Source organism: Octopus sinensis, linkage group LG1 (genome assembly GCF_006345805.1).
Source record: "Octopus sinensis linkage group LG1, ASM634580v1, whole genome shotgun sequence".
NCBI classification, from domain to species: Eukaryota; Metazoa; Mollusca; class Cephalopoda; order Octopoda; family Octopodidae; genus Octopus; species Octopus sinensis.
Window position 1 is genome coordinate 210,103,662 of NC_042997.1, and position 25,610 is coordinate 210,129,271.

Genomic DNA, 25,610 nt, shown 5'->3' on the forward strand with positions numbered 1-25,610 from the left:
GTTGGTTAGCAAGCTACTTACCACACAGCCACTCCTGCGCCTATATATATATATATATATTAGAAGGTTTGCAGGTGATGTACAGGTATTATATATTAGAAGAAATAAGGTACTCAGAAATCTGGATGGTATTTACTCAGAAATCTGGATGCTTTTATAAATCATATATTAGCGTTTGCGTCCACTCTAGTGGACGCAAGCGCTAATATATGATTTATAAAAACATGTGACATATTAATAAATATCTCTAAATATAAAACCATACAGATTTTTGAGTATCTTATTTTTTCTAATACATCATCATCGTTTAACATCCATTTGGGTTGGACAGTTCAACCAGGGTCTGGGAAGCCAGGAGGCTGCACCAGGCTCCAATCTGATCAGGCAGTGTTTCTACAGCTAGATGCCCTTCCTAACGCCGACCACTCCGTGAGTGTAGTGGGTGCTTTTTACATGCCACCGGCACAGGAGCCAGTCATATATATATATATATATATATATATGCACACACACAACAGGTTCCTCCCCCCCCAGTTTCTGTTTACCAAATTTATCCAAAAGATATTGACTTGAGGCTATAGTAGAGACACTTGCCCAAGATATTGTGTAGTAAGACTCAAAAGTCTTACTACACAATACTCAAAAGTTCGTGTGTAAACTCAAAAGCATGTGGTTGCAAACTAAGCCTCTTAACCACACGGCCACATCTGCAGGTAAGACAGAAACATGCAAAATACTTGTCTTTTATTACTTCCCAACATTCCTCAAGAACAGTGCTTGCCAAACTCTAACTATTGCTCTCATCCCACTCCTTCTTTTACAAACAATTTTTCAATGTCACCCTCGCTACAATTCAAGTGGAGGCGCAAAGGCCCAGTGGTTAGGGCAGCGGACTCGCGGTTTCGATTCCCAGACCAGGCGTTGTGAGTATTTATTGAGCGAAAACACCTAAAAAGCTCCACGAGGCTCCGGCAGGGGATGGTGGTGATTCCTGCTGTACTCTTTCACCACAACTTTCCCTCACTCTTACTTCCTGTTTCTGTTGTACCTGTATTTCAAAGGGCCGGCCTTGTCACTCTCTGTGTCACGCTGAATATCCCCGAGAACTACGTTAAGGGTACACGTGTCTGTGGAGTGCTCAGCCACTTACACGTTAATTTCACGAGCAGGCTGTTCCGTTGATTCGGATCAACCGGAACCCTTGTCGTCGTAACCGACGGAGTGCTTCCACCACAATTCAAGAAAATCAGAAACCGATATTTAATTCCAAATACTATAACGCAGTCTAAACTTGTTGCACATGTCCAACCCAAACATGTGACTGACATGGAATTTCCTTTTTCCTTCAAAACCCCAATCTTAAGAAGTCTGGTGGTGGATGTAACCAAGGCATTATAGTCCATTATAGTCGACACTGATCTGTGTTGGACAACCAGCATTTCAAAAATCATCAGAAAGATCAAACGTGTCCCAGAATCATCACTCAGTAAGACCCTTGTCAGATGCTCACCAGCTATCTGTCTGTCTGTCTGTCTGAGGTTATATATGGCTAAGGTACATTTGCACTCAAAGTTGGCATTTCTATTTTGGAAGCCCCAGATTGTATAGAATATTGATCTACTGGAACCTGTCCAGAGACGTACAGCCAGATGAATACCCTGTCAGCTGATCACCATATCTTGCTTCTCTGGACACTGATACAAGACCACAAAACTATCCTGCCAACAACCACGGCCACCATTTGTCTTTTTAATTCAATGCCTCTACCACCCACGGACATGTTTATCAAATGATAAACAGCACAGCACCCACAAATTTTGGAAACATTTTTTTTCTTGCTCAGAATTGTTGAAGCATGGAACAAAGTCCCTGAATTGACTGTTAAATGTCAGGACATTGCGTCCTTTGAAAACACCATACTTCCCGAAACTTGCCAACACTACTCCTGATATGCCCATCCACCCTTTCCTCTTTATGACTCTTTTAATGTTCAATTTTATGCCTGTTTCGTGTTTTATTCTCTGTCAATACTTACTTGGAGCATTCATTACTGTCTTTCTTTACTTGACTTTTATGCCTGCTTGTTTAACTTTATCTGACAAGCTCTCTAATGTAGCTGAACATTGAATATAAGTCACTGTACCAGTAATACAGCAGGGTACCACTATCATATGACCAGTATAATGGTTATACTTCCACTTATATGCTACAGAACTACCAACAACATTAGTATCAGAAATCCGTTAGCAGGAAATTTCATGAAACAAAACCAGCATAAAAAAATCTACAAATACCTCAACACACTCTTTCTCTCTCTCTCTCTCATATATATATATCCATCAATATTAATTATTGCCAAGGCAGTGACTTGGCAGAATCATAAACACACCAAACTAAATTCTTAGCAGCGTTTAATCCGTCTTTACGTTGTGAGTTCAAATTTCATCGAGGTCGACTTTGCTTTTCGTCCATCCAGGGTTAACAAAATATGTACCAGTTGAAGAATGGGATCGATGTAATCGAGTGACCACCTCCCCTGAAACTGCTAGCCTCGTGCCAAAATGTGATACCAACATTACTCACTGTCTTATACACACTTCATCTTCCCATCAAGTTTGTCTCATCTCTCTCTCGACATCCACACGTTGTTTATACAGACCCTATTATTGTAACCCACATCTACACAGTGCCCATATACACCCACTCCACATCTATACACTGTGTTTATCATATACAGCTTACATCTACACACGCGTCGTCAATACATTGTCTATTTTATACACTCCACCTCTACCTACTGTGTATATCACTAAATCACAAGACCCCAATACATAAATGAGATGAATGGTTTTTCTATTCGACATCACAGAACGTGTGTGTGTGTCTGTGTGTATATATTCATATCCGAATGTGTGTGTGTGTCTGTGTGTATATATTCATATCCGAATGTGTGTGTGTGTCTGTGTGTATATATTCATATCCGAATGTGTGTGTGTGTCTGTGTGTATATATTCATATCCGAATGTGTGTGTGTGTCTGTGTGTATATATTCATATCCGAATGTGTGTGTGTGTCTGTGTGTATATATTCATATCCGAATGTGTGTGTGTCTGTGTATATATTCATATCCGAATGTGTGTGTGTGTCTGTGTGTATATATTCATATCCGAATGTGTGTGTGTGTCTGTGTGTATATATTCATATCCGAATGTGTGTGTGTCTGTGTGTATATATTCATATCCGAATGTGTGTGTGTGTCTGTGTGTATATATTCATATTGGAATGTGTGTGTGTGTCTGTGTGTATATATTCATATCCGAATGTGTGTGTGTGTCTGTGTGTGTATATTCATATCGGAATGTGTGTGTGTCTGTGTGTATATATTCATATCCGAATGTGTGTGTGTGTCTGTGTGTGTATATTCATATTGGAATGTGTGCTTCGATGTCAACTTGTCGATTTGCTTTAATTACTGGCAACCGAAGTCAAGTTTAACATACTTTAGTCCTGAGACACACCCACAACTAAACATTTAACCATTTTCTTATCGGACAACTTTGTACTACGACACTCGTTTACATGCTTAGACACGTCCCTTTGTTGTCATAAAAACCACGACAACGGCGTTCCAGGCGTGATCGTCCCGTCTTTTTTGTACATCTAGGACTTAACTGTTCGATGTAACCTCGATTTCTTTTTTTAACAATCCTAACAATCTCCGACACAAGGAAATATTTCTCTATATCACTCTGTATATGTACGTTTACATGCTTAGACACGTCCCTTTGTATTAATAAAACCACAGCAATGGCGTTCCAGGCGTGGTCGTCCCATCTAGGACTATACTGTTCGATGTAACCTCCATTTGATTTTTAGGACAGTAGTGTTTGATTTGTGGAAATTATTTGTAGTAAGTCGAAGCAGTGTGACTGGGAAGAGAAGGGGTGAGGTTTGTTGCCTCGTCACACACGTCACCCGCTTCTGAATGGTGAAAGGTGTGGCGGAAGTCGAACTTTTAAAAAGTTTCAAACTATTTCATTCGACGCACCAATTAGGGCAGAACTCAAATTCAAGAGACACTGAGAAGGTGACATTAAAATACCGAAAACAGACGAAATAGCATTTCTAAAAGAGAGAGAGAGAGAAGAGAGAGAGAAGACAAGGATATGAGAAGTTCTGGACTTACCTCCGTCCGTCAAGAGAAATATGTCTGTGTGTTTATCAGCATTGAAGTCACCGAAGGCGGACACGATACCCCTGTCGTTGCCGTCCACTAGAATGCCACTGCTTATGTCTGAAAACTCTGTCAATTCAGAAGAAACTAAGTTGATCTGAAAGACGAAGAAGAAGACAGCAACGGCCGCCAAGAGGGAGACGTTCAGCTGTTTCCGAACGTTGTTGTATCTGGTCGCCGTTTTCAACTCCACGCTCGGCCGCCGCCGTCTTTTCATTCTGGCTTCTGAATACATATTAATTATCCTAACAATCTCCGACACAAGGAAATATTTCTTTATATCACTCTGTATATCGATATTCGACTCTAAATCTTACAGCAACAGCCTTAACTTGTTACACATGTCCGGACCGAACAAGAAACAAGAAGTGACTGCCGTAAACACAAACGTGTGACGACGTCCTAAAAAAATACGAAACTCAGTTAATATAAAAAAAAAACATTAAAATATCATCGAAATTTATATTTTCGCTTTTAAAAATAACCAATTATTTTATTTTTGTAAATCTGATGCTTAAAACACCTTATATTAAGATGAGTCTTTATAAAATGGAAAATTGCGACGATCGTCTGACACCGAGGGATATTGCAATGGCGGGGATTAAGAGAGAAAATTATGAAGCTACCGTTAAAAAACTGGATACTTATTATTTTAGACGTAAGTATTTCATTGAAACTTATCTATTCGTGACTCTTTTATCTATTGCCTGTGTAAATAGAGTGATTCAATATCTTGTTGTTGAGTATTCCACCTACTTTCCCACCTGTGTCACGCAAATGTCGTCCTTTTACCTTGACCTTCATATTTTCGTGTCCTCAATTAAACACAGCTGTTTGTTGTTATTGTACACACTACGTTAATCTATACACTCTACATTACTATATACACCCTACATTATTATATGCTCTACACTATCATACATTCTACACAAAGGCTTTTATACACACCACGATTGTTGGACCGTTGTTGTTGATGATGATGCTGTTTAGCCCTAGGTAAGTCCTGATCATAAGCAAAGGCGTTCTAATCATGACCATCCCGTCTTTTAGACAGGATATTTCAAATAACATTATTTAACATAGCCTTCGTTCTTTTAAGATAGCAAGGTGTGATTTGAGACAGATTTAGCTGTTGTTTTTAGCAGGTCGAACAACTGCGTAGAGGCTCCATCGTCATGATGATGATGATGATGCTTTGTGTTGTTTAACCCCAGATCATCCTTGATCCAGCTGACCTCCCTTCAAAGACGTTCCAGCCATGACCATCTTGTCTTATTTTCAGACATAACGCACACGTAAGAAGACAACATTACCCGAAGTGTTTCACTTTTTAATAAAGGAGATTTGGCTGCTATTTCTAGGAGATCGAGCAATAACATATAACGTCTCCCCTCGGCCCTGATCGAACAGAGTTTCGATTAAAGACAATCCAACCGTGACCATCGTACAGCGTGTCCATTTGTTTTATAACACAATAGCGTGACGCGAGGGAGATTTGACTGTTGTTTCCAGCAGACTGAGCGACCACGTAGAGGTCGACGATGAAATGAACAACGGACAATGGACACAACACAACACAATGGGGGGGGGGATCTTGGTTCGGTCCGTCTTTTCGTACAAATGTGTCTATTGTCTCTGAAATGGTTTATTGTCGCCTTTCACATTTTCACAAATGGTGTATGTGTGTGAAGTGTGTGTGTGTGAAGCGTGTGTGCGTGTGTGTGTGTATGTGTGTGTGAAGTGTGTGTCTGAAGCGTGTGTGTGTGTGAAGTGTTTGTGCTTGCGTGTGTATGTGTGTGTGTGAAGTGTGTGTATGCGTGTGAAGTGTGTGTGTGTGTGTGTGAAGCGTGTGTGTGTGTGTGTGTGAAGTGTGTGTATGTGTGTGTGTGTGTATTTGCGTGTGTGTGTGTGTGTGTGAAGCGTGAGTGTGTGTGAAGTGTGTGTGTGTGTTTGTGTGTATGTGTGTGTTTGAAGCATGTGTGTGCGAAGTGTGTTTGCGTGTGTATGTGTGCGTGCGTGTGTGTGTGAAGTGTGTATGTGTGCGTGCGTGTGTGTGTGTGAAGTGTGTGTGTGTGTATGTGTGTTGTGAAGCGTGTGTGTGTGTTAGTGAAGTGTGTATGTGTGAAGCGTGTGTGTGTGCGCGCGTGTATTTGCTTGTTTATGTAACAGAAAAGACAAAAATCTGTGCAGTCGAATTTAAGTGTGAGAAAATATAGGATACCGAATTTTAACATAAGGAAAACCCCTCGTTTTGGGGGCTTAAAATTTGGAGGAAAATGTTTATAAAGTACTATCCATGTGTAAGAAAATCCCATATTTTTTAACCTGATTTTTGACGGAAAGGGTTCCTTATACACGTTAAAATACGGTAGATAGATAGATAGATAGATAGACAGACAGGTAGGTAGGTAGGTTGGCAAACAGATAGATAGATAGATAGATAGATAGATAGATAGATAGATAGATAGACAGGTAGATAGATAGACAGGTAGATAGATAGATAGATAGATAGACAGGTAGATAGATAGATAGATAGACAGGTAGATAGATAGATAGATAGATAGACAGGTAGATACAGATAGATAGATAGACAGATAGAAAGATAGACAGGTAGATACAGATAGGTAGGTAGGTAGGTAGATAGATAGATAGATAGACAGGTAGGTAAGTAGATAGACAGGTACATACAGATAGGTAGATAGATAGGTGGGTAGGCAGATAGATATTCATCATCACCGTCATCAGCATGAACCTCCAACTTCCATGCTGGCATGTGATGGACAATATGACAGGATCCAGCAAACCAGAAGACTGCATTGAATTCTTATGTCTGCTTTGGCAGGGTTTCTATGGCCAGATGCCTTTTCTAACACCAGCCACTCTACAGAATATATTGGGTGCTTTTTTTGTGTGTGTGGTACCAGCACATAAGACTTCTCAACTTTATGCCAGATGTTGAGGGGCCAAAGTATGATAAAGGAACAGGTACACATATCTTGCTGTAGGGGAGAGGCAGGGAAACAGGTTGTTAATGCAAGTACAGTCAAGTGAAAACTCCACAAGCTGGTTGCCAGAAGTTTCAGGGGTCATCAGGAATGTGCACCATTTCAGGGCCTTCCTCTTGGATGCTTTACAGCACACCAGCCAACCACCCGCACTGATATGGAGCCCTACCTATTGTTTTGACTGGTTAGTATTTGACCTCGTGTCCAATATGGGATCATCACCTCTTGAATACTAGTCTTGCTATAGGGGATATACATGGCTACCTCATCATCATCGTTTAACGTCCGTTTTCCGTGCTAGCATGGGTTGGACGGTTTGACCAGGGTCTGGGAAGCCAGGAGGCTGCACCAGACTCCAGTCTGATCTGGCTGTTTTCTACAGCTGGATGCCCTTCCTAACGCCAACCACTCCGAGAGTGTAGTGGGTGCTTTTTAGGTGCCAGGGGAGGCTGGCATCGGCCAAAGGGGAGGCTGGCATCAGCCTAGGGGAGGCTGGCATTGGCCCCAGGGGAGGCTGGCATCGGCCCACATTATATAAAGATGAATGGGAGTGGCTGGAAAGAGGATAATAAGAGAATACAGATGTATGTATGCCTATACAAGTACAGTGGTTCCCAAACTTTTTCAGGCTGCCGCCCCCTTGGTTTTAGACCATTTTTTTGCTATAAATTCAAAATAACAGTATTTTGCAAATAAAACTTAATTTAATTAACCCTTTATTTTGTTTGTTTTTTTTGTTTTTTTTTATAGATGGTCAATGCCAGGTCTAACTGACTGGCTCCCGTGCTGGGGGCACATAAAAAGCACCAAACAAACGTGATCGATGCCAGTACACCCTGACTGGCTATTGTGCTGGTGGCACGTAAAAAGCACCATCCAAACATGATCAAATGCCAGGCCCACCTGACTGGCTCCTGTGTCGGTGGTCGGCATTAGGAAGGGCATCAAGCTGTAGAAACCTTACCAGATCAGATTGGAGCCTGGTGCAGCCTCCTGGTGCAGCCTCCTGGGCTTGCCAGTCTGCAAATGAGATTTGAGCCTCGCAAAAGAAAACTGTGGTCTGCCACAAACTGTGCACACAAAAAGGTCATTGTGATTCACCTTCTCGGTCATAACATTCTTCTTTAAATCTCTCTTGAGTCTTGCATATGTCAATGTAGCTTCCTCAAACACTTTCACTCCACGCCACACTTTTGTTCGCCACACACTTATATACCAAAATGTGGCATCTGTCACGTTCACCGTCTGAACATGGCAGATGCCAGCACCGCCTGACTGGCGTCCGTGTCAGTGACACGTAAAAGCACCAACCGATCACAGCCGTTGCCAGCCTCATCTGGCCCCTGTGCCAGTGGCACGTAAAAAACACCCACTACACTCACATAGTGGTTGGCATTTGGAAGGGCATCCAGCTGTAGAAACACTGCCAGATCAGACTGGAGCCTGGTGTAGGCTCCTGGCTTCCCAGACCCCGGTCAAACCGTCCAACCCATGCGAGCATGGAAAACGGACGTTAAACGATGATGATGATGATGATGATGATGTCTTCTTTCTCTAATCTACATTTTATGACTGCCACATATCATTCCTAACATCCTCTTCTATCAATCTTCAACGGCCCCTCTTCACTTTTGTTTGCCACCTTCTATGTCCACCCCTACATATCTCTGACCTCCATCTCTATCACCATACATCTCTCTCTCTCTATCTTCCATCACAATCCTCTGGTTATACAGCTGATATCCACCCTTTCTCTACTGCCTCCTGAGCTCCTCGTATTTCTTTCCCCTTCCACCCCCATACCCATATTTACCATTGACCACACATCCACCTTTCTTCACCATTCCTTCTATTCACCTCTACCCTCATCTCTAACCACCTGTCATTCTCCTCTTGCATTTCTACAACCTTATCCACCCCTCCAGTGGCACGTGAAAAAACATTTAAGCGAGATCGTTGCCAGTGCCGCTGGACTGGCTCCTGTACAGGTGGCACATAAAAAGCACTATTTGAGCGTAGCTGTTGCCAGTACCACCTGACTGGCCCTCGTGCTGGTGGCACATAAAAGCACCCACTATACTCTCGGAGTGGTTGGCGTTAGGAAGGGCATCCAGCTGTAGAAACTCTGCCAGATCAAGATTGGAGCCTGGTGCATCCATCTGGTTTGCCAGTCCTCAGTCAAACTATCCAACCCATGCTAGCATGGAAAGCGGACGTTAAACGATGATGATGAGATATAGATAGATAGTTAGATAGATAGATAGATATAGATAGATATGACTTGAATATATTTATATGTAAACAGAGTTAGCAGTTATAGTAACCAACTAAGAGATAAAAAATATCCATATATATATATATATGTAAATATCCATATATATATATATTCAAGTCATATCTATCTATATCTATCTAACTATATAACAGTATTTTTTCATAGCGTTTTTCAGATGGCCAGATAACTGAAGAGATGGTGTTGTGGATTTCCACTTCGGCATCTGAAACTCAGAGTTTTATCTTGACTATTGAGTAATTGTAACATATTATTTTATAGATAAATTTCCTCTATTTACTTTTGTTATCTTACCGTTTTTACCAATATATATATATATATATATAATCATCATCCTTTTTTGTCCATTGTCCATGTTGGCATGGGCTGGACAGTGGCATGGCTACACAGAGGCATGCGTCATTACAGCCACAACATTACTCCCTGCTTTCAGCAGTCTAGGATGTGTTGTACTTTTCAAAGATTGTGGAGTGTGATGTGATGTGAGATGTATTTGGCTGCTATTTCTGCCAAGCAAGCACATTGGTGGTGGTGGTGGTGGTGGTGGTGGTAGTAGTAGTAGTAGTAGTAGTAGTAGTAGTAGTAGTAGTAGTAGTAGTAGTAATATTAGTAGTAGTAGTAGTAGTAGTAGTGATTGTGTGTGTGGTATATGTTTTATTTATGCGTATATATTATATACGTTAATTTTTATATATTTATATATATATTACATCTTATATATATATATATAGGACAGACAGATGGAGGGAGAGAGAACTTGCTGTTTACTCCTGCTACCTGCTGGCAACACATATACCAAGTGTCACAGTTCTACCTAATTGTGGGATAGATTACATTAATGTGAGAGAGAGAGAGAGAGACTGTCTCTATAAATAGTCAAATGTTTGTAGAAAGGGGGAAGGAGGGAGATAGATGTGATGAAAGACCTTGGAAAGCTATATATATATATATATATATATATATACACACATTACATACATACAGTCTAACAAGGTATTTACTGAAATTGCTAGAAATAGCAGCTAGATATGTCACCCTATGCACAGGCATCTTAAATACCTTTACTTGAAGGTACCAGCTGTAACGGTTCCTGAGTGACAACTGGGGCTACCTTTCTACTACCCAGTTACCCATCCTCTACATCACTACATGGTTGTAACACTGGCAGGATCACAGAAGATGTATCGCTGACGTACCCGAGTACATTACCTACATACAGAGAGACTTGAGTAATGTCGGGTGTGACCTTAGGAGAATCACAGTTGAGGTGGTGTCATTGTAATATGACACAGGAATCATATAAGACAAAATAAGACAAGCTGTATCACAGAACCTGTCTGCCCTGAAGAGGATCAAAATATTCTTTCATGTTTCATCATCATCATCATCGTTCATCGTTTAACTTCCGCTTTCCATGCTAGCATGGGTTGGACGGTTCGACTGAGGGCTGGCAAACCAGATGACTGCACCAGGCTCCAATCTTGATCTGGCAGAGTTTCTACAGCTGGATGCCCTTCCTAACGCCAACCACTCCATGAGTGTAGTAGGTGCATCTTACATGCCACCGGCACGGGGGCCAGTCAGGCAGTACTGGCAATGACCTCACTCGAATCTTTTTACACATGCCGCCGGCACAGGTGCCAGTAAGGCAACATTGGTAACGATCACGCTCGAATGGTGCCCTTTTACGTGCCACCAGCACGGAAGCCAGTTGGCTGCTCTGGCAATGATCATGCTCAGATGGTGCTCTTGGCACCCTACTAGCACAGGCACAAGTGCCAGTAAGGCGCTTATTTATTTTTAACTAGCAGTATCACCCGGCGTTGCTCGGGTTTGTAAGGGAAATAACTATATAAGCATTTTTAGAGATGTAAAGTATAATAGCCATCTCAATATGGCTAACCACAAAGGGGGTGGTGTTACTGTAGCTTTTTACGTTCTGAGATTTAATAATAAATTTTTAGAGAGTTACTTCCCTTATATATGCCAAAAATGCATTAAAAATGGGAAAAATTGATGGTAATTTATTTTTTAAATCGTAGACTCATCGTAGACACGTGCTAATACCCAGAAGGGCTCGATATGAATCACGACTATAAGATACCCGGTTTTGGTTAAACTGCACCGCAAAATGTGGGAGAAGTTAGGAATCTAAATCGTAGGAGACAGACAGACACACAACCTCACTTTTATATATAAAGATTATGTCTGATCATTTGGAAGCTGAATGGCAGAGGAAAGCAGAAGAGAAGCAACAAGAAAGGAAATGGAGGCTGCAACAACCGAAGCCTTTCCAGGGATCCGTTGTGAACTTTGCAAGAGACATCCATGCAAGAACCGGCCTCATTAGTCACCAGAGGCATAAACATGGACAGAGGGGAAGAAGTGGTCAAGAAGAAACCAAATAAATCACCGGACACACGATTAAATGCCAACGATTTTTAATTAGTGTTAAGACTATATTTTGCAAGGAGGGAGACATAGGATGTTGTGGTGTTCATGTCTCTCCAAGAGATACTGTTAGCTCAAGTAGAGTAAAAGTAGGGAGCTTATTAAACCTAGTGATGCCAATCCACCTGAGACCACCTCTCATCGTCATCTTTTAATGTCCATTTTCCATGCTGGCATGGGTTGGACAGTTTGACAGGAGCTGCACTAGATTCCATTGTCTGTTTTGGCAGGGTTTCTACAGCTAGATGTCCTTCCTCATGCCAACCACTCCACAGACTGGGTGCTTTTCATGTACCATCACATCAAAGTGGCTGTTGAATGTTACTGCTAGTTTAACCCCAGGCAGATTCTCCACCAGCTGGTTATCGGTTCAAACACTCTGCATCCTTTATGTAGAATATAGTACTAGCTGGGGGAGCAAACCCTGTTGTAGCTTACGGGACTGACTCAATTAAGAGCTATTTATGATAAGAATAATAAGAAGAAGAATGATAAGAATAATAATGATTTCAAATTTTTGCCACAAGGGCAGCTTGGGAGAGGGGATTAAGTCAATTACATCGACCCCCGGTGCATAACTATTTAATGAACCCTGAAAGGATGAAAGTAAAGTTGACCTTGGTGGTATTTGAACTTAGAATGTAGCAGCAGATGAAATACTGCAAAGCATTTTGCCCGGCATGCCAACGATTCTGCCAGCTTTCCACCTTAATAATAATAATTAATAACAATAAGAAAAATAATGATAATAATAATAATAATAATTTCAAATTTAGGCAGAAGGCCAGTAATTTCAGAGTAGGGGCTAAGTCGATTACACTGTGCCAAGTGCTCAACTGACACTTACTTTATTGACCCCGAGAGGATGAAAAGCAAAGTTGACCTCAACAGAACTTGAACTCAGAATGCAAAGACAGATGAAATGCCACTAAGCATTTTGCTTACAATATAAAGTGCGGGTGGCACGTAAAAAGCACCCACTACACTCACGGAGTGGTTGGCGTTAGGAAGGGCATCCAGCTGTAGAAACATTGCCAGATAAGACTGGAGCCTGGTGCAGCCTCCTGGCTTCTCAGATCCCCGGTCGAACCGTCCAACCCGTGCTAGCGCGGAAAACGGACATTAAACGATGATGATGATGATGATAAAGTAACTTTCTCCCTCTTCTGAAATTGCTGGCCTTGTATCAAAATTTGACAGCAGTATTATAATCATTCTTAAATCCCCCTCTATTTCCATATTTAGTGGTTGAAGCACCCTGATTTTTGGTGCCCTTGTTGGGTATCGAGGATTTCCGTATTGAGTTTAACATAACGAATGATCGGTCAGCTTTGTTGATTCTTGTATTTATTCCATGAATGCAATCATCATCATCATTTAGCGTCCGTTTTCCATGCTAGCATGGGTTGGACGGTTCAACTGGGGTCTGTGAAGCGGAAGGCTTCAACAGGCCCAGTCAGATCTGGCAGTGTTTCTACAGCTGGATGCCCTTCCTAACGCCAACCACTCCGTGAGTGTAGTGGGTGCTTTTTACGTGCCACCTGCACAGGTGCCAGACAGAGCTGGCAAACGGCCACGAACAGATGGTGCTTTTACGTGCCACCAGCACGGGGGCCAGGCGAGGCTGGCAATCTCCATCCATTATTGTTTTGGTGCCTAGATAGTTCAGTTCCTCAATGTTTGCGATTGGTTTGTTATTGAAAGTCACACGGTCAGCATCTGTTATATTTTCACAAGGGGTGTATGTTTTATTCTTGTTCGTTTTGAAACCTATCATCAATTCTCAGCAAGAGCGCCAATTACGATTTTACCAAAGCAACTTACTTAACATCCTCCTCTATGGTTCCGAATGTTGGAAAACAACCAAAAGTGTTGAAAAGAAATTAGAGGTGTTTCAAAATAAATGTTTACGAAAAATTTTGAAGGTCTAGAGGCCAAATATGATCTCGAATAATGAACTACCACACACCATGGCTAATGTGAAACCAGTAAGAGAAACTATTGAAGCAGCAAGGAGATGGAAATGGCTGGGTCAAGTTTGGCGCTATAAACTGAACTCAATTTTCAGGATCGTTTTGCAATGGGTTCCACAAAATAAAAGAAGACGTGGTTGACCAAAGGAAGAACAATAACAAAAGACCTTAAAAGCAGAGGGTTAACAATGGAACAAGCTATCAAGGACGCTTTCAGTGTTGGAAGGTGGAATGGTCTTGCTCTCGCCTCAAGTGCCTCAAGGCACAATGCGAACCAAATGAATGAATGAATGTACCCTGATCTGTGTGTCCAATACATACCAGAGTGGAAAACGGATGTTAAAGGATGATGATGATGATGATCTGCATATATTTGTCCTTGTCTTGATATTGTTGTATTATAGTTGCGTTTGTCACTGTCATATAAACCATGTCATTCATTCCCAATTTTCTAGAAGAAATTGCTTGGTCATGGGGGAAATATTACCTTGTTTGGAAGCAAGGGTGGATTGGCAACAGGAAGGGCATCCAGTTGTAGAAAATTTTCCTCAATAAACTCTATCCAGTCCATGCAAGATTGGAAAAGTGGACATTAACAAACTTTGCCAGATCGGATTGGAGCCTGGTACAACCTTCTGGCTTGCCAGCCCTCAGTCAAACCGTCCGACCCATGCCAGCATGGAAAGAGGACGTTAAACAATGACAATTACATATCTGGTAATGAATTAATTGAATCTCAGATTATTTTTTTTTTATGTCCTCTGCTAAAAATACGGTCAGTGAAAGTTGAAACAATTTCTATGTCAATCCAGCATGGAAGCTACTATATGGTTGATTGAATTGCTAGAAATAGCAACCGAATCTTCCTTAAATCAAAATCTTCAATCGCAATCTGGTAAAAGAACATATTGGATGATGGATTCCAAATTGTGTGCAGGGAAAATACAGTATGGCTAAGCCTTGCTAGATAATCCCTCACTCAAAGGACTGATTCAACAGATAAGCGCTAACAATTTCAATGTCTCCCTGACGACTAATTTCTTTCTGTTTTCGTCTCCTTAATTACTTATTTACCTCTTTCTCTCTTTCTCTCCTCGCAGTGAAATCTGAGATTTCCAGATACCAAAGCCTTTCTCTTGGTCTCTACCCGGAGTGTGGTACACCTGATCCTTACAAAGCATCCAACCATGGCCACGTCCGAGACAGTATTTATTGTGCGGCAGCAACATGGTGTCTCTCACAGGCATACAGGTACGTCTTCCCCCCTCTAATTCTGAATAGACCTCTCTTCCACTGACCTCTCTACCAAGGGACAGTGTCGCCCATATTAGAGTACTGACTCCATATCTACGATTGTGCAGCAGCCATGGACATAGACATCCTGGTGACCATCACCCTGATAGACAACCTTTTACTCACCAACTTACTGCATCTCTTCCACTCACTCTCCTTCTCAGAACTAACAAACTCTCCACCTCAAACTATCCAAATCTACTCAACTCTTCTCTTTCTTCTACTTTTTCTCCTTTTTCACCTTCTCCTCCTCCTCTTTCTCCTCCTTTCCCTTCTCCTCCTCCTCTTTCTCCTCCTTTTCCTTCTCCTCCTCCTCTTTCTCCTCCTTTTCCTTCTCCTACTTCTTCTCCACCTCCTCCTCTTCCTTCTCCTCCTTTCCCTCTACCTCTTCCTTCTCCATCTTCTTCTCTTGCTTCTCCTCCTCTTTCTCCTCTTCCTTCTCCTCCTCCTCCTCCTCTTCCTTCTCCTCCTCCTCTTCCTTCTCCTCCTTCTTTGTCCTGAACTACAACACCACCCTGGAACCTCTTCCCCCTCCCCCATTCTCCAATAGTCATCAAATCACATCCTTACCAATCTGTCAGCATCTCCAAGGGCTATGGACCCACACCTTTCTTCTTCATTAAAATAATAGCATAGCTCAAGGCCATACACATTTTTATCAATCCCCAGCACATAACTGGTACTTTACTTTCATCCACGTCAAAAGATGAAAGATAAACTTCATCCTGACAGAATATGAGCAGAGAGAAAAAAATGTGAATTAATTACTTTTGTTGAAAGGAAGAGAGAGAAAACAATTTTAATTAGCAGTCCTAATGGAAGAAGGACCAAGTCTGTGATTTTAATTGGAATTTTATTAATTGTAGTGAAGTGGTGAAAAGATTAGCTGGACAACTAATGGTGGTTTAATCTGTTCTTTAGCAAGTAGTGATAACACTGAGAATGTTCCAGTCTTATATGGACCTCATCAGTGAAGATCAAAGAAATCGGATTAAATTTGTATTAGTCTTCCAGCTCATGTTTTCTTCTCATTGTATACTCTTTTACTCTTTTTGACTGTGACCATGCTGGAGCACCACCTTTTAGTCAAAGAAATCAATCCCTGGACTTCTTCTTTGTAAGCCTGGTACTTATTCTGTCGGTCTCTTTTGCCAAACTACTAAGTTATGGGGATATAAACACACCAACATCGGTTGTGTCAAGTGATAGTGAAGGGACCAACACACACACAGACATATATATATATATATATATATATATATATTATATATATATATATAATATATTGGCTCCCATGCTGGTGGCACGTAAAAAGCACTCATCCAAGCATGACCAATGCCAGTACCACCTGACTGGCCCTCGTGCCAGTGGCACATAAAAAGCACCCACTACAGTCTCGAAGTGGTTAGCGTTAGGAAGGGCATCCAGCTGCAGAAACTCTGCCAGATCAGACTGGAGCTTGGTGCAGCCTTCTGGCTCGCCAGTCCTCAGTCAAACTGTCCAACCCATGCCAGCATGGAAAGGGGACATTAAACGCTGACAACGATGATGATGATGATGATGATGATGATGACAGGCTTCTTTCAGTTTCCATCTTCCAAATCCAATCACTAGGCTTTGGTCAGCTTTAGGCTATAGTAGAAGACTCTTGCCCAAGTTGTCACGCTGTGGGACTGAACCTGGAACCATGTGGTTGGGAAGCAAGCTTCTTACCACACAGCCATGCTTGTGCAATTAAAATTTTTATTAATTAGTGTCAGAGTTGTCCCCTCCCCCCCCCCCACACACACATACATTGACCAGATTTCATTGAACCTCTTTTCCCTCTCCTCATTATAAATTTAATTTACTCTTTTACTTGTTTCAGTCATTTGACTGCGGCCATGCTGGAGCACCGCCTTTAATTGAGCAACTCGACCCCGGGACTTATTCTTTTGTAAGCCCATTACTTATTCTATCGGTCTCTTTTGCCGAACCGCTAAGTAACGGGGACATAAACACACCAGCATCGGTTGTCAAGCAATGCTAGGGGCACAAACACAGACACACAAACACACACACGCATATATATATATATATATATATATATATATATATACAACGGGCTTCTTTTCAGTTTCCGTCTACCAAATCCACTCACAAGGCTTTGGTCGGCCCGAGGCTATAGTAGAAGACACTTGCCCAAGGTGCCATGCAGTGAGACTGAACCATGAACCATGTGGTTGGTAAACAAGCTACTTACCACACTGCCACTCCTGTCAATTTGTTTACATATTTTACTCAAAACAGTGTTAACCTTCACTTGACTAATGTATTTTATGCAGTTAGCACTGGTATGGCTGTGTGGTTAAGAGGTTTGCTTTCAAACCACACAGTTCTGGGTTCAGTCCCACTGTGTGGAACCTAGGCAAGTGTCTTCTACTATTGCCCCTGGCTGACCAAAGCCTTGTAAATGAATTTTGTAGGTGGAAAATGAAAGAAAGCCATCATACATGTATCTGTGTGTATATACACATACATACATGTATACACACACGTGTGTGTATATATATACTTACATACATACCCTTTATAGTGAAAATCCCAGGGTAACCCTATAAACAAGCCTTCACCATCATCATCACCAGCGTTGTTTAATGTCCTCTTTCCATGCTGGCATGGGTTGGACGGTTCGACCGGGGTCTGGGAAGCCAGGAGGCCGCACCAGGCTCCAATCTTGATCTGGCAATGTTTCTATACCTAGATGTCCTTCCTAACGCCAACCACTCCAACAATGTAGTGGGTGCTTTTTACGGGCCCCCAGCAGGGGAGCAAGCTTCTTAACCACACAGCCACTCATACAGCTGAGTTTTCTTTTTGTTTTTTTATTGTTGCTGCTGCTGTTGCTGTTACCCTTGTTAACTTTCTTCTTGCAGACACATCGATGATGACCAGGGCCGGTGCCAAGAGCTGGCACATAATGCCATCAAAACCATGCGTGGTGTTCTCTACTGTTGGATGCACCAAAACACTATAACACAGAACGTAAGAATTCTCTGGCATTACTAGCATTTGAAACTGTTGACCTAGTTGGGTGGAGGGTAAGGTCATAGGCTCAAATCTTACTGCAGCCATTGTATTGTGGGCCTTGAGCAAGACAGTCAAGTCTTGCTTTTCATCATCGTTCATCGTTTAGCATCCGCTTTCCATGCTAGCATGGATTGGACGTATCAACTGGGGTCTGTGAAGCCAGAAGGCTGCATCAGGCACCAGTCTTGATCTGGCAGAATTTCTACAGCTGGATGCCCTTCCTAACGCCAACCACTCCGTGAGTGTAGTGGGTGCCTTTTACGTGCCACCGGCACAGGTGCCAGACGAGGCTGGCAAACGGCCACGATCGGATGGTGCTTTTTATGTGCCACCGGCACAGGGCCAGGCGAGGCTGGCAACGGCCACGAACGGATGGTGCTTTTTACATGCCACCGGCACGGGGGCCAGGAGAGGCTGGCTGGCAACGGCCAATTTTGTTGACATGAAACAGGCTCCTTGCCAACAACACCACCATCGTCTACCTCTTCCCTAACTCCCATCCACCACCATCACCTATCTCTATACAACAGCTTCATGATAGTTTCCACTTTGCCACTTTTCGACCAAATGACATGGAAACAGACGAAGCTTAATGACCGGAAGACTATCGAACCATTAGAAAATCTGCATCAGTAAACTTCCATCCAATCCATGCCAACATGTGAAAGAAGACGTTAAACCAATGTCGAAGGCCATTCAGCTGCTGCTTCTAGCAGGTCAAGCAGTTGTATAGAGGCTCACTTATGCTATGATATTAATTTAGTCTCATCCCTAATTGTTATTCTTTTGTTCTTTAACTTGTTTCAGTCATTTGGCTACAGCCATGCTGGAGCACCACCTTTAGTCGAACAAATCGACCCCAGGACTTATTATTTTTTGTAAGCCTAGTACTCATTCTATCGGTCTCTTTTGCCGAACCACTAAGTTATGGGGATAACATTGGTTATCAAGTGATGGTGGAGGGACACATACACAAATATACATACATACATCATCATCATCATCATCATCATCGTTTAGCATCTGCTTTCCATGCTAGCATGGGGTCTGGTAAGCCATGGAGGCTGCACCAGGCTCCAGTCTTGATCTGGCACAGTTTCTACAGCTGGATGCCCTTCCTAACGCCAACCACTCCGTGAGTGTAGTGGGTGCTTTTTACGTGCCACCGGCACATATATATATATATATACACGACAGGCTTCTTTCAGTTTTCATTTACCAAGTCCACTCACAAGGCTTGGATCAGCCCAAGGCTATAGTAGAAGGCACTTGCTCAAGGTGCCACACAGTGGGACTGAACTTGGAACCATGTGGTTGGGAAGCAAGCTTCTTACCACACAGCCATGCTGCTCCTATATCATCATCATCATCATCATCATTTTCTATTTGAGTGCAGTTCCTAATTATCTTTCATGATCTCTCCATTTGTAACAGATTGAAAAATTCAAGCATGACCAAAACCCCATCAATGCTCTCCACAGTGTGTTCGATATTGTCACTGGTGATCCAGTCTTCAAGAAGGATGAATCAGGGCACTTACAGGTCAGTGGTCTCTTCTTTACCAATATTGTTCATAAGGCGGCGAGCTGGCAGAACCGCTAGCACGCTGGGCGAGATGCTCAGCGGTATTTCATCTGCCGTTACGTTGTGAGTTCAAATTCCGCCGAGGTCGACTTTGCCTTTCATCTTTCGGGGTTGATTAATTAAGTACCAGTTACGCACTGGGATCAATGTAATCAACTTAATACCTATGTCTGTCCTTGTTTGTCCCTTCTATGTTTAGCCCCTTGTGGGTAATAAAGAAATAGGTATTTCGTCTGCCGCTACGTTCTGAGTTCAAATTCCGCTGAGGTTGACTTTGCCTTTCATCCTTTCGGAGTCGATTAAATAAGTACCAGTTATGCACTGGGGTCGATGTAATTGACTTAATACCTATGTCTGTCCTTGTTTAGCCCCTTGTGGGTAGTAAAGAAATAGGTATTTCATCTGCCGTTACATTCAGAGTTCAAATTCCGCCGAGGTCGACTTTGCTATTTATCCTTTCAGGGGTTGATTAAATAAGCACCACTGGGGTCAATGTAATCGGCTTAATCCTTATTTGTCCCCTCTATGTTTAGCCCCCTGTGGGCAATAAAGAAATAAATATTCTTCATTTGGCATCATGAATTGTACTTCCATCAGAGACAGAGTAATACATGGAATGTGTGGCACTCATGCCCTTCCCAAGAGCATTTAGTGGAATCAGTGAAGGGCAAACTATAATTTCTTTTATTGCTTAAAGATCTCAAGTTTGTGGGGAGGGAGGTGGTCGATTACATTCATTTCATTTCCTCCCTCTTCAGTATTTGGCTGATGGGATGAAAGTCAATACTGACCACAACAGGAATAGATCTTGGGCCATAGGGGTCCGTACTGCAAAAGTCTGTGATATCTAACTGCTTGTAGTGACTAAGGGCATCAAAAGGTGTTGCCTTTTAGCCAGTGGTCAGCCCTGATCCAACAGACCCATGATTAAAGGTGTTCAGGCTCTGACCATTCCTTCTTTTATTCAGGCATCGTACATCTAGGACTACACTACACAGAGTGATTTGAAGAGATTTGGGTGCTAATTGTAGCAGGTCGAAGAACTACACAGGCACCGTTTTTGCTTGGCTTGTTATTGTTGTTTAACCCCAGGTCAGCTTTCATGCAGAAGGTATATAATCAGAGACATTCCAGCTATGACAATCCAGTATATTTTTATTCAGACATTATATCTTTTTTTTATATATATATATAACATTAAGGTGTGATTTGGTGGTGATTAGTTTTCCATTTCTAATATATCCGGACACATACACTATCCAGTAGATCCTTACGGTATAATTTGGTTGCCATTTCTAGCATATAAGGACATCCTGTAAATATCTGAATCTAACCGAAACGTTTTCCTTTCTCTTCAGCTTGATGTTGTTGGTCTCTACCTCATCTTCCTTGTCCAGATGATAACCTCTGGCCTCCAGGTAAGATATCATCCAGATGGAATTTCTTTTAATATTTTTTTTTCGTCAGGAGGGAAAGGGCCATGTGCATGACTTTTTCCAGGGCCTCCAAGACTGTTGGAAGGCAGGCAGAGAGTGGGGGGGATTTCCTCAAACTAGAAACCTGCCCCAAATACTTGCAACAGTGAGGACTCTGTGAGAGGGAGACATCTGTCTCACTGGGCATTAATTTACTACATGGCACCTGTGCGGGTGGCACGTAAAAAGCACCCACTACACTCACGGAGTGGTTGGCATTAGGCTGTAGAAACATTGCCAGATAAGACTGGAGCCTGGTGCAGCCTTCTGGCTTCCCAGATCCCCGGTCGAACCGTCCAACCCATGCTAGCATGGAGAACGGACGTTAAGCAATGATGATGATGATGATGATGAAAGCCATGTCTTCCTTCTCTCTGATCAAATCGTCATCATCATCATTTAACATCCATCAGCCATGCTGCCATGGGTTTGATGCTTTGACAGGATCAAGCAAGCTGCAGGCTTACACGATGCTGCTTTGTCATCTTTGGAAGGGTTTCTACAGTTGGATGCCCTTCCAAATGCCAACCACTTTATAGAGTTTACTGGGTGTTTTTTGTCTTTTTTTTTCCATGACAACAGCACTGGTGGGGGTCACTGAGTAACTTACAAGGCGAAAAAAGAGAATTGGATGAAAGGAGGAAAAAGAAAAAGAAAAACTAAATATGGAGAGTGTTTGAGAGGTGGGGTAGGATTTATTGCCAGGTCTGCCTTTTGAAATATGAAATCATCATCATCATCATCGTTTAACTTCTGCTTTCCATGCTAGCATGGGTTGGACGGTTTGACTGAGGTCTGGCGAACCAGGTGGCTGCACCAGGCTCCAATCTTGATCTGGCAGAGTTTCTACAGTTGGATGCCTTTCCTAACGCCAACCACTCCGAATGTGTAGTGGGTGCTTTTTACGTGCCACTGGCGTGGGGACCAGTCAGCCAGTACTAGCAATGACCTCGCTCAAATCCTTTTACACATGCCACCGGCACAGGTGCCAGTGAAGCGACGTTGGTAACGATCATGCTCGAATGGTGCCCTTTTACGTGCCACCACCACGGAAACCGGTTGGCTGCTCTGGCAACGATCACGCTCGGGCGGTGCTTAAGCAGACCAGCCATCGGATGCCAAAATACAAAATAAATTGTCATCATCATTGTAATGATTTAATGTTCATTTTCCATGCTGGAATGGTTTGGATGGTTTGACAGGAGCCACACCAGGTTCCGTTGTCTGTTTTGGCGGAGTTTCCTTGGCTGGATTTCCTTTCTGATGCCAACCACTTCACAGAGTGTATGGGGAGCTTTTTACATGGCACCATTACCAATGCTTTTTACTTGGCACTGGCAGAAAAAAAAAAAAAACCCAGATAAACTGATAAAAATATTATTGTCTCCTTTTCAGGTGATATTTTCATCTGACGAAGTGAACTTTGTACAGAATCTTGTGTTCTACGTTGAGCGTGCCTATCGCACTCCTGACTATGGCATGTGGAAGAGGGGAACGAAATATAACAATGGCAGTACAGAAATACATGCAAGGTAAGTGTTTTCTCTTCAGCTGATCTCTTCTTCGTTTTCTCATTTCATTCATCATCTTCGTCATTGTTTAACATTCTCTCTCCCAGAAGGAATCTGTTGAGGCAGATTTCCTATACCCAGATGCCCTCCCTGTTGCCGACCCTCATCTCTGTTTCCAAGCAACAAAATATTTCCCCATGGCCAAACATGTTTTTCATGGGAGATATGAAATGAACAATCTCCCTTGTATGAAAATAATGTTCCTTTACAACCATCATGTTAGGTCAAAACCAAAAGACACACACAAACACACCCAGAGAGACAATCATCATCATCATCATCATTTAACATCCGCTTTCCATGCTGGCATGGGTTGGATGGTTCGACCGAGGTCTGGCAAGCCAGGAGGCTGCACCAGGCTCCAATCTGATCTGGCAAGGTTTCTGCAGTTGGATGCCCTTCTTAACACCAACCACTCCAAGAGTGTACTGGGTGCTTTTTACGTGTCACCAGCACAGGGGCGAGTCAGGGGCACTGGCATCGACAATGTTCACATGGTACTTTTTACATGTCTCCAGCTCTGGGAGCCGGTCAGACTGCACTAGCATCGACCTACGCTCGAATGGTGCTTATTACATGCCACTATAATGAGCATTACGTCCGTCTGTCTGTTCATCTGTTCCCGCTTTGCAGTCAAGCATCTCTACCAATGGCCACAATGTTTTTCAGGATTACGAAGGAGGTAATCAGGAAGGTTTTTAGCAAAAAAAATGTAAAAAAGTATGGTTATTTAGTGAATATTGACTTTTGTATTAACAAATTACCTTTGATTTTTTTTTTGTTTGTTAAAATTCTGGCAATGAGGATTAACTATGGATTTCCCTACTGTATAGTTCGTGAATTTAGAGGGTTTAGATTTGCGTTACTATCCCTTTATTTCCCATAATAGATGGGCAGATTTTCTATTTTACTACGAGTATTAGTGAAAAGGTAATGCCATTTTGTTTAGGACAGGTATAATTACCAACACAGGAACATGTATCATACATCAAAATGAAGCTGGTCCTCTGTGGATCACATCCCTATTTCTCAACATAGTCACCGTTTCTCTCAATAGCAATGTTCCACCTTCGAATGAGAGCATGTATCCCTGCCCTGTAAAATTCTGTTGACTTTTCTTTGAGCCACTTCTTCACTACAGTTTCCACTCCCTCAGAGAGAAACAGTGACTATGTTGAGAAGTAGGGATGTGATCCACAGAGGACCAGCTTCATTTTGATGTATGATACATGTTCCTGTGTTGGTAATTATACCTGTCCTAAACAAAATGGCATTACTTTTTGACTCACCCTCGTATAATGGGTGTTATGTCCGTCTATCTATCCGTCTCTTTGTCTGTTCCCTCTTCACAACCAGACCACTGGACCAATGGTTACGATACTTATTGGGATTACAAAGACGATAGTCAGGAAGATTTTTAGCATTGAAAAAAATCACAAAGTATGATTATTTTGTGGATATCAATTTTTGAATTCGAGTGAAGTTGTTGTCAGTGCCGCTGGACTGGCTCCTGTGCAGGTGGCATGTAAAAAGCACCATTTTGGCGTGGCTGTTGCCAGTACCACCAAACTGGCCCTCGTGCCGGTGGCACGTAAAAGCACCCACTACACTCTCGGAGTGGTTGGCGTTAGGAAGGGCATCCAGCTGTAGAAACTCTGCCAGATCAGATTGGAGTCTGGTTTGCCAGACCTCAGACAAATCGTCCAACTCATGCTAGCATGGAAAGTGGACGTTAAACGATGATGATGAAACTACCTTTGCATTTTTATAAAAAATTCACCGACCATGAGTAACTCTGGATTTTCATCATATAGTCTGTGGCCCCATCGTAGATACAAAGGGGGTCGTGAGGACGATTGATAGCAAAAATAAAATGGAAAAAGTATGTGTCAGTATATGGTGTGTGTGATTATCTAGTGGTTACTGAAGTGTGTCTGTCTTGAGCAGGATTCAAAACGGCTGATCGAAGCAGCTATTGTTTACATCTCAGTTTTATCAATCAGAATAATCCATGGTACCAGAACATCCATGGATTGAACAGTGAGAAGTAAGTCTTAGTTTGATTTTTTGCAACCCTAAAGATTCCGCTCGCACATTCACAGCAAACAAGGCCCAGAGCCAGACTTTAGATTGTGTAGGTGTATTTTTACCCACTCCGATGTTTACACATGGCCAGTTATACGTCGCTATGAGTAGAGCAATGGACTCCAGTAATTTGAAAATTAATGTTGACCAAACAAGAAATATCATCTACAAAGAAGTTTTGTAATCATATTAATATTATCAAAAGGAATATGATTCGTAATTTAAATAAGGAAATTTGTGAACTTTCAATGTATAAGAGTATAAACAAGCGTAAAATAGTGTAAGCAACTAAAATAAAAAGTATATCTAAATAACATTTTTGTCTTAATACTTTTTATGAAGTGGTTGAAGGAAGCCCTGGCTTCCGTTAGGAGTGGTCCACATAACCATTCATGATACAGAGGCTGTCACTTAGTCACAAACACATGTCACATGGCTGCAAGGGAATGCTGTGTCACCAACAATAATGTGATTTCTCTAAGACATTACCCAGTAATCTATCAAGTCCATGTTACACCTTTCTCAATACATACTGATGCTATGACTTCCCTCCGTCACTTCATGCCTCCATCGTAGA

General features: G+C 42.2%; 2 protein-coding genes across 3 annotated transcripts in view; one reads left to right on the forward strand and one right to left on the reverse strand.

The window, feature by feature from the left end:
- LOC115209949 (T-cell immunomodulatory protein) overlaps nt 1-4,499 on the reverse strand; it is a 44,979-nt gene extending 40,480 nt beyond the window's left edge. Inside the window, exon 1 of the mRNA XM_029778591.2 lies at nt 4,187-4,499. Coding sequence (XP_029634451.1) covers nt 4,187-4,469 — 283 coding nt within the window. The 5' untranslated portion in view covers nt 4,470-4,499. The remainder of the gene's footprint in view (nt 1-4,186) is intronic.
- A 214-nt stretch (nt 4,500-4,713) lies between these two features.
- The window catches only part of LOC115209939 (phosphorylase b kinase regulatory subunit beta), a 57,477-nt gene continuing 36,580 nt past the window's right edge, over nt 4,714-25,610 (forward strand). For both annotated transcript variants that reach the window (XM_029778580.2, XM_036509038.1), the window contains exons 1-6: nt 4,714-4,892; nt 15,057-15,207; nt 18,165-18,273; nt 19,753-19,860; nt 21,261-21,320; nt 22,773-22,909. In XM_029778580.2, coding sequence (XP_029634440.1) covers nt 4,745-4,892; nt 15,057-15,207; nt 18,165-18,273; nt 19,753-19,860; nt 21,261-21,320; nt 22,773-22,909 — 713 coding nt within the window. In that variant the 5' untranslated portion in view covers nt 4,714-4,744. The remainder of the gene's footprint in view (nt 4,893-15,056; nt 15,208-18,164; nt 18,274-19,752; nt 19,861-21,260; nt 21,321-22,772; nt 22,910-25,610) is intronic.